This window comes from Sinocyclocheilus rhinocerous, unplaced genomic scaffold (genome assembly GCF_001515625.1).
Source record: "Sinocyclocheilus rhinocerous isolate Xijiao unplaced genomic scaffold, SAMN03320098_v1.1 scaffold1044, whole genome shotgun sequence".
Lineage (NCBI taxonomy): Eukaryota > Metazoa > Chordata > Actinopteri > Cypriniformes > Cyprinidae > Sinocyclocheilus > Sinocyclocheilus rhinocerous.
The window spans coordinates 116,750-126,478 of NW_015643736.1; the positions used below are offsets into that span (position 1 = coordinate 116,750).

The following is a 9,729-nucleotide window of genomic DNA, read 5'->3' on the forward strand; positions in this document are numbered from 1 at the left end:
TAAGAAATATTAACAGTAATGGAAAAAAAAATCATTGACTCGACCGATTCGTTCAAAAACACTGAATCCTTCAGTAATGAAACACCACTGTGTGTTAAGACTGTAGCTGTGTGTCATTTAGAAGGCTGCGCCCTCCAGAGGTCGCATTCGAAGGCTGCATACGTATGAACTGCTATTGAACTGTTGCAGGCCTGTAAAATCAAAGGCTGAATCCAGAAGCGTAGGCTGCTGACTTCGGTGCTTTATCAGGCAGTGACTTTGCAGGAAGCATTTGTGCACGAATCACGAAACTGATTTGAGACAGACTTCTGAGGCTTGATCTGCAACAAAATAGAGCAAGCTTTGTGAAAACGAAGTGAATATTTAATTACCATAATAGTAATTTCATCAGATAACTTCAAAAATGGAAAAAAAAAAAATCTGACTACCATCCACAACTTTCAGACACCATCTTTATTTTTAGCTCAACAGGATTGTGGGATATCAAAGGCAGCGAAGGATACATCTATGCTGCCTTCAAAAATCGATCATATGAAGGAGAGAGAGAGAATTCTTCACAGATTGAATTATTCACAGCCCTGAAATTACAATGCATTCAAATGCAATGCAGCTGTTAATGCAATGCATTTTTTAATTGGTGCAATTCAACGTGCTTTCCACCCCCCCAAAGACATTAGCCATTATTTTGCCATCTCAGTGTTGTAAAACGTGTAAAGCACCCCTCTTGGTTCTGCAGAGAGCGGCGCTTCACACTCCAGTCCACTGAGCGGCGCCATAAAACACCAGAGAAATGATGAGAAGCAGCAATATGGCGATCTCCAGTGAACGCGTGGAGGAGCTTATAGGGGGGACTTTCCGTGAGTCCTTAAAAACACAAGGTTTTGAAATTTATCCCTTTAAGGTAAAATGTCCGACTCCACTAACATAATAAAAACAAACATGCTCCAAAATGAAAGCAATCGACGTGTTTATATCGCAGTGGTGCATATATTATGATGTTAAATCTGTCCACGTGAAACTGTAGTTCTGTTCACAAGCTTCAAAATCACCTGTGCGTTTATGAATAAGTGGGAAAAGAGCACAGAAATATGTGTGCAGCTCTGGATGTAATTTGGATGTTTGTGTTTTGCTGTAGGTTGGCTGGTACAATGCAGTGGTGTCTGATGCTCATCACCTGTCATACCCAGAAGACACTCTGGCTCTGGTGCTGCTGAGCACACCGTCCATGTTTGAGCGCTCATTTCTCCCCTTCTTACAGAGCCAGAGCTGTGAGGCTGTCCGAGACCCCATCGATGAGTGCATCACGCACACAGTCTCATCCGCTGTCTCTCTGGTGTGTTACAGAGCAGATTTCCACTTCCTCTACTTTCCCATCAGAACATGACTCTTTTGAAGCACATCACTCCATTATGCAATCATATTAATCTCTCTCTCTCTTTTTTATTCAGTGTTTTCCAAATCAGTCTGTGCATGCCAGTTATGATTATGAGATGCTGCCTAGCAGAAGACCCAAGTTTCTTGCCCAGACTGCGGCCCACGTATCAGGAGCAGCATATTACTACCAGAAATCAGATGTCCACAGTCCAGCTTGGGGTGATAAGGTCAGTGCCGATCTACAGACACTTTCATCCGGCTATGATTATGACTCAGCCGATTGAAATTGTGATTAATCAGACAACACACAATGATTAGGGCTGTGACAGGCTTATGCAACAACATGTTGCAACTCCTGGTAATGTCTGTTCAGTGCATTGCTCGTCTGCCACAATATTGTCTTCATTTGGGGGCTTTTATCAGCAAATGTCGTCATACGCAATTAAATAAATGAATTGCTTTGGATATCATGTAAAAAGAAAATCGATTAGCCACCCTTAGAGAGTTTGTGTGGATAGACTCGTAACATGTGCATAAATTAAAAACGGCAACATAAACACTGCTTTTCTAAACTGTGTCGAAATGGATGGTCGCAGGGTTTATGCGGGTCTTAAGAAGGTCTCAATTTGCCCATCTACAGATGAAGGCCTTACAATGGTCTTTAATCAGAGCAGATCTCATAATCATGCATGCACAACAAAAAACTGATTTCCAATAATACTGTAACTGAGCAGCAACTCCGCATATTAGAACGATTTCTGAAGAATCATGTGACACTGAAGATTTCACAATATTACAGTTTTTAATGGTTTTTTTAATCAAATAAATGCAACCCTGGTGAGCAGATGAGCCTTAATTAAAGACATTTAAAATTCATAATGTTTCCAAACTTTTGACAAGTACTGTATCTCATGCTGTATTTTAGGATTGCATTTTTTTAAATTTTTTTTTTAAATATAATTTGCTCATTGAACTTGTCTTGGTTTGGTGTTCATTGATTTCTATGAGCTGCAGTACCTAGATACAATATCCCAACAAACATAATAGCATACATAGTCAGAATGTAGCACGTATGTTAACAGTTTATTAAATATAGTCTGAAAAATCTACGGAGAAGTCTGGGCATTTGAGTATGCAAAATGTGTAGGAACCTTTTGTTTATGTTGCATATGTATATATCGCCTATGTTTATATCACGCAAACTTATTTGTGTTGCCAGCCCAGACATGTTGCAAGTTCTAGTCTCGTCTTTTCTAACGTCTAATGTAAAGATGTTGTATTGTATGTCTGTTAAAAGTCTTTCTCGTTATTTTCTGCACAGAAGATGTTTGGAGTTTGCATACACCCCAGACTGGGTGGCTGGTTCGCTATAAGAGCCCTGCTGGTCTTTAAGGATGTGCAAGTGGGAGAAGATCTTCAGCAGAAAGGTCCTCCAGACTGTGTGTGTTCACAGGAGGACAGGATCGAACTGCTGGAGCGCTTTAACTTACGCTGGCAAGACTGGAGCTACAGAGACATGGTTCCCACAGAGGAGAGCTACTCTGCTCAACAGAGAGAGTATTTCCTGACTCCTCCAGGACAGCGGGGGGCGCTGCTGAGACAGTGGGGATATCTGACTGACACTGACAAAACAAACATTTTCCCAAAGATGTACCCTGCTGACTCGTTTTGAATGACGTAGACATTGTGAACATGATGTTTCACATTCTACTAGGTCTCACTGTAACTGATATATCACTACAGAGAACATGTATGATATGGTGTCACTATTTAATTTTGATTCAATAAAATGAAGATAATTAGGGTATTTTAGTATTTTTTAGTATTTTATCACGGAGAAGTACACCCTTTAGCTTTCAAGGGGCCTTGGCATTCCTCTTTTTATTATTTTAATAATCTGTTGTCTTATTTGGTTGGCAGTTTTTTGCACAAAAACACTCGTATATTTGCAAATTAAGATTAGGGCTGTCAAAATGGCTGAAAAACTAAATTCGAATTTTGTACTTAAATATGATCAAAATTCGAATTATATTCGAATTTAAAATGCATAATTTCAGTTAGGGTGAAGAAAAGCTTTTGGCTTCTCTCTTGAGGCCACAAGAGGGCGCATCGAGCAAAATATCTGTGGGAAAAAAAGTGCTTAATGTTTAAAATAATTTTTATAAACCAATTATAATTAAGTTGCTTAAACAGCTATAAACAAAACAGCATCATGTATGTATGCATAGTTTAAAGGGGTCATATGATGCGATTTCAAGTTTTCCTTTCTCTTTGGAGTGTTACAAACAGCATCATGTATGTATGCATAGTTTAATACAAAGGGCGGAAAGCCAATCACACAGAGTACATTTTTCATTTAAAAACATGAGATGCAGTGGGATGGGGAAAAAAACCTGCCATAAAGTCTCGACATAGGTTTTTTTTTTTTAAAGTTAAACTTGCATTAATTTTACATGGCTTTCTAAACATGCGGCTCTCTTGTGCGAGACGCAAGTGCAATGGTGATAGATGTCCCTCTAGAAAATGTGCAAAATATGTGTTCTGTGTGAACGGCTTGGTTTCAGTTTTGATGTAAACAAGATCTTCTCCGCATTGATGTTCTCTTTTTCCGCTATATTTTTAATGAACAACGCAGCAGCGCTGCATCTAGTGGCTTCAACTATAGGCTAACAAAAACATTATAATGCAACAACACTTACATCGTCATCGCATCTCGTACGCCACTGATAAGGCTGCCTCCGTAATGCACACCTAAAATTCGAATGCAACGTTTTTGCATTCAAATGTGGATTTTTATTTGAAATTCGATGAATATTCGAAATTAGAATTTTTTTTTACAGCCCTAATTAAGATTCTTTTCCACCCCCATTCTGACTCAGTCAGAAACATTTGGTTTTTGCGCTAATTTTCAGTAAACTCCCAGCATCTCTTTTCTCATCTCCCTGCTCATCGACGCTGGATGAGCTGATAAAGTAAAACAGCCACTCAAAGTCATGCTGTATTGCACAGATGGGTAGCATTTCAGTTAAAGGGGTCATATGATGCGATTTCAATTTTTCCTTTCTCTTTGGAGTGTTACAAGCTCTTGGTGCATTGCTTGTGCCAAGTTATAGGGACCCAAACTGTTTAGTAGTGTAATAATTTATATTCATATTTCTATTACAATTATAAAATTGTTTGTATTTTGACAGGTTTTATTATTATTATTATTTATCTGTAAGGCATCCCTATAGCTCAAACAGAAGAGCACAGTGCTGGCAGCACAAAGGTGACAAATTGCTAACCTAATCATTCAACTGACTCCTGTGGATCTGGAATGCACAAACATAACTTGAAATCATTTTGGCATTTCATGCAATGACAAGGAAAAGAGGATAAATTAACTCTTTGTGTTCTTGTTTATGTACATAATTTACGGGAAATTAATTCTGCATGAAAGCAGTCCTAAAGATGATGTGTTTCAGTGCATTTCAATGCTGATTTAATGTATCATCTAAAGAAATATGTTGTTTGTTATCAACAAACATAAAATATGTTTTTATTTCTTCAGTGCCTATTTAAAAGATGGACTAAAGAAGCCAAAGGTTGCAAACATTATTTTTAGAACCTCTAATTATAACATAGCCCTATAAATGTTTGGATGTCCTCATTGACACTGGGAGAAACAGACATGAAACTGTTATGTCATGTTTGTACTCTGGTGGGATCGTGATCAGACTGTCCAAATATACTCTTCATGTTTGCAAACTGCTAGCTGACCCTAGGTCCCTGTGGATCTGGAATGCACAAACATAACTTGAAATCATTTGGGCATTTCATGCAATGACAAGGAAAAGAGGATAAATTAACTCTTTGTGTTCTTGTTTATGTACATAATTTATGGGAAATTAATTCTGCATGAAAGCAGTCCTAAAGATGATGTGTTTCAGTGCATTTCAATGCTGATTTAATGTATCATCTAAAGAGATATGTTGTTTGTTATCAACAAACATAAAATATGTTTTTATTTCTTCAGTGCCTATTTAAAAGATGGACTAAAGAAGCCAAAGGTTGCAAACATTATTTTTAGAACCTCTCATTATAACATAGCCCTATAAATGTTTGGATGTCCTCATTGACACTGGGAGAAACAGACATGAAACTGTTATGTCATGTTTGTACTCTGGTGGGATCGTGATCAGACTGTCCAAATATACTCTTCATGTTTGCAAACTGCTAGCTGACCCTAGGTCCATATTGTGTCAAGTTAAACGTTACGCAAGTTGCTCACTGCTCTCAGGTAATACATTATACAAGTCATTGATTTTTTTTCCCTATAAAGAATATATGACAGTTACATTAAAAATGGTGCTGTTATAACAGCTGTTACTGGAGTAATACTCCCCAAAGGTACATCGTTGTATTGTTTTTACCCCTAAAAGGGTACACTAGAGGCTTTTGCACCAGAGGAACTATTGCCGGAAATACCTGCTTTTTGCTGAGTTCACACAGCAGGACCTACTAACAATTTTAGTTAAAGGAAACACCTTTTGGGTAGACTAAATGTGACCCTGGAGCACAAAAGCAGTCTTAAGTCGCTGGGGTATATTTGTAGCAATAGCCAAAAATACATTGTATGGGTCAAAATTATTGATTTTTCTTCTATGCCAAAAATCATTAGGACATTAAGTAAAGATATTTTGTAAATTTCCTACCTTAAATATATCTATTATATACTTCATCAATGGAAAGCTTATTTATTTAGCATTCAGATGATGCATAAATCTAAATTTAAAAAAAATTGAAACTTAAAGGGGTCATATGATGTTGCTAAAAATAACATTATTTTGTGTATTTGGTGTAATGCAATGTGTTTATGTGGTTTAAGGTTCAAAAAACACATTATTTTCCATATAATGTACATGATTGTTTCTCCTCTATGCCCCGCCTTTCTGAAACGCGTCGATTTTTACAAAGCTCATCGGCCTGAAAAAGCGAGGTGTGCTGTGATTGGCCAGCTATCCAGTGCGTTGTGATTGGCCGAATACCTCAAGCGTGTGATTGAAATGTTACGCTCCTACCATATTGTGATGCCCTGTCCGGCCGTAGTGACGAGACAAAACAATTAAAACTGCACCAAGAGCTTGTAACACTCCAAAGAGAAAGGAAAAATGTAAATAGCATCATATGACCCCTTTAAGACTGGTTTTGTGGTCCAGGGTCACAAATAAGCTCCTACTTCAGAGTAGGGTCTAGCACAGCACTATAGGAACTACCAGTGACGCATGCCATGCGAAACACCGGCACCCACCATTTTTAAAAGCTATGCAAACTCACAGTTGATATATTACTCCACGAACACTGAAAACTCGATAGATGGACTTCTCAGTCCTCCATCCTCAAGTTGTTGACATTTTTGAATGCCGCGCTTAAATGACACTGCTGTCAGTCGGCTATTAGTTCCAAGAGGTCCTAATAGTTCCTTTCGCTCCAACAGTAGCACATGGCACTGCTAATTAAACTAAAATGTTTAATTCAGCCACAGTCGCTTTGGGTGAAAGTGTCTTCCAGATGCATGAATGCATGTTAGTACATGGTACCCAGTTTTCTTAAGGTGTACAGTATTGAGAAAATTGAGCATAAAAATGTATAAATTGGAGAGAATGTCTCTACTCGTATGCATCTGTCCCCACCCACACCCCTCTTTGGCCCTTTCTCCATTAGAGACCAAAGTCCTTTGGTTGCCCATAAATTAAAGCTCTTCCACTGAGCACAGCACTTCGGCAGTCCAACTAGATTCTCCAGCATGGGTTTCATCAGCGCGGTGGCTGCTGTAGTCTTGTTAGCTGTGCTCGGCCAGGCAGCAGTAGTGACTGAGAATGGTCTTCCTATTCAGTGGGACAAAGCCCCAAACGAGCTTTCCCAGCTGCCCACAGTCGACGGGGTGATTCAGGTAAACCCATGGGACTACTTACAGAGAATGGCCTTGTCCAAGTTGCTGATCAATTCTACCGATCCCTACATGAGCTCCATGGGCCCTGGAGAGAAAGAGAGCCCTCTGTGGAGTCTTCCTCTGCAGCTGGGCTGGAAACTCAGATCAGGTATGATCTATTACCTCTGTGATGTAACAATAAGAAACAAGCCTCTGTAAGTGAGAGCTGTTTGAAACTAAACAATCAAATTAAACAATAAAGAATCAAATTAGCCAAATGTTCCAGTTATGATGAATGGTTTACTCCTGAGAACGTGCAGAACCCATTAAACATGCATCTTACTGTACACTATAAACATTTAAACACAGGAACAGTGATAATGTGAATACTAGTGTGTGTAGGCGGTTGTGTGTGACATGCTTCGAATTTGATTGGAGATAAGTAATTTCCAAAGCAATCAGACTGAACACACTTCTAGACATGTATGTAGTAGTGAAAATACGTTTACGTCCCTATCCAAACTAGTTAGCTTCCTCCCCAAAAAGCCCATCCCCATTCTGCAAGATACTGTGAGACTTAAAATGCAGTACCAACAAATAAAGATAGAAATATGCAATGCAAGAAAGATATCCTAAGCCTATAGGTTGCAATAAATAATAGAATGCATACTGTGTGCTGGGACAAAAATGGTCTCACAACTTTGGAAACCTGAAAAATGTCAGTATATCGAGAACCTCCCAACAGCGTAATAAACACTATTAAACAATGGCTTATTTTTGAAAGGTTTCGGGGACAGTTAGGGGCTCTGTATAAAAAACCATTACATTGTGTGTGCGAATAATTAAAATACCTCGAAAAATAATTGGGCGAAAAAGCTGCGTTGCACATACACTCTGTATGAATGTAAATATGAATACATACGTACTTGCGCTTAGGAAGTCTATATTTAAATTCATAAGGAAATTGAGCTTTGGTTGTCTCCTGTTTCAAATGCCATCTGACCCAAGCCCTGGCAGTAGCAGCACTTGTGGATTGGAAAGTTCAGAGCCGGTTTGCACCTCTCCTCAGAGCTGGTATGCATGTAAGTGCAGCTCTATATTTGATGGACGTAAAGTGAACTGTCCCGTCTTTTCTCATTTTGGCACTTTCACTCTCTCTAGGTATGAACTACTACATGTCCGTGCTTCCCCTCCTCGCAGCAGTTCAGACAGCTGTAGTTGGGAAGGGTGAGATTCAGCTGCACATCCAGGCTCCAGCAGAGGTGGCTCAGGATTACTGCTCCAGCTTCAGACTGTTCCACCAAATATCCTGATGCCATGACTAAGTGGGAAACATTTTTCCAGGTGTCATTTTTCTTTATTTTTTTTGTTTACTTTGGCCATGGTACCTTGTACTGCGTGTCCACATGGAGTGCTGTGTTTAATATTTCTGATTTTTCACGAGTGTGTCATGGGTATTGAGTGTGGGGTAGAAATCTGAGGGTCTTTGCTGGCCACCTCCCTCTTTATTTTATTTTATTTTATTGTACTTGTTTTGTAAGTTACTGGTAGAGACGTGTGATGTATTGAGACCAGGGGCCCGTACTTCGTACGTCGCTAACTCAGTTAGCTGGATTTGATTGTTGATGATTTGGCATGATCTTGGATTGTTTGGTTCTTCGAAGCTCATCCCGGAGTTGCTGTCATAGCAACAGGTCCGTAAACTTAAACCTGCTCGGGAGCAGCTTATTTCATGTAAACAGGATTAGATTGCATCTTTTAAAGCAGAATTGATACTTAAAATCTGTCCCAGCCACCGCTACGTTATTACAAGAGTATCCTACTGATCCAGGGACAATAATTTAAAATAATAATAATTTAAAAATAATTTAAAGATAATATAACAATGTTGTGTAGTGTTTAATACTATAGAGCTCCAGCAGAGGTGGCTCAGGATTACTGCTCCAGCTTCAGACTGTTCCACCAAATATCCTGATGCCATGACTAAGTGGGAAACATTTTTCCAGGTGTCATTTTTCTTTATTTTTTTTGTTTACTTTAGATGCACATTTAGGGGGAATTCAGGTAAAATGGGACTGGGAAACCACCCTAATTAACCTGAATTCACCCTACATTTGTTCATTTAGCAGTTGCCTTTTTTCTAAAGTGAAAAGAGTTTACTTAAGACTGCTTCTGTAACACGCACTACAGACTCACTACAGCAGTAAGAGCAATTATCATGCATGTGTAGCAGAGTGAGGTATAGACCCAGTATGATTGGCTGGCGTTACCCAAACAGGTGAACCTATCAGGGTTTGTACATTATCGTGATTGGTCAGTTGGGTAAGTTTCATTAGCCAATTAGTGCCTGTTGTACATATAAAAGGGGGAAGTGTTTGGTTGCTTGGGATGCATGATCCTTGATACCGCCCCTTTGTGACATGTGGCGCTTTGAATGAGTGCTA

General features: G+C 39.1%; 2 protein-coding genes across 3 annotated transcripts in view; both read left to right on the forward strand.

Moving 5' to 3' along the window:
• Positions 1-731: 731 nt before the first annotated feature.
• On the forward strand, positions 732-3,115 carry mmachc (metabolism of cobalamin associated C). Of its 2 annotated transcripts, none has more exons than XM_016575228.1 (4): positions 732-901; positions 1,136-1,333; positions 1,449-1,601; positions 2,696-3,115. In XM_016575228.1, exons 1-4 carry the CDS (start codon positions 791-793, stop codon positions 3,044-3,046), a joined length of 813 nt encoding a protein of 270 aa, XP_016430714.1. In that variant the 5' UTR covers positions 732-790; the 3' UTR covers positions 3,047-3,115. The 2 variants fall into 2 exon arrangements, with proteins under 2 accessions (XP_016430714.1, XP_016430715.1); XM_016575229.1 differs by lacking the exon at positions 732-901 and adding an exon at positions 910-981.
• A 3,981-nt stretch (positions 3,116-7,096) lies between these two features.
• The window catches only part of leg1.1 (liver-enriched gene 1, tandem duplicate 1), a 5,835-nt gene continuing 3,202 nt past the window's right edge, over positions 7,097-9,729 (forward strand). Inside the window, exons 1-4 of the mRNA XM_016575236.1 lie at positions 7,097-7,460; positions 8,284-8,367; positions 8,447-8,579; positions 9,219-9,291. Of these exons, the coding sequence (XP_016430722.1) occupies positions 7,160-7,460; positions 8,284-8,367; positions 8,447-8,579; positions 9,219-9,291 (591 nt within the window). The 5' untranslated portion in view covers positions 7,097-7,159. The remainder of the gene's footprint in view (positions 7,461-8,283; positions 8,368-8,446; positions 8,580-9,218; positions 9,292-9,729) is intronic.

Bases quoted from the DNA above. Each gene is read 5' to 3' on its own strand.
- mmachc (XM_016575228.1), top strand. From the start codon at position 791: ATGATGAGAAGCAGCAATATGGCGATCTCCAGTGAACGCGTGGAGGAG. The intron at 1,334-1,448 runs GTGTGTTACAGA...TTTTTTATTCAG, and splicing joins TCTCATCCGCTGTCTCTCTG to TGTTTTCCAAATCAGTCTGT. The intron at 1,602-2,695 runs GTCAGTGCCGAT...TTTTCTGCACAG, and splicing joins GTCCAGCTTGGGGTGATAAG to AAGATGTTTGGAGTTTGCAT.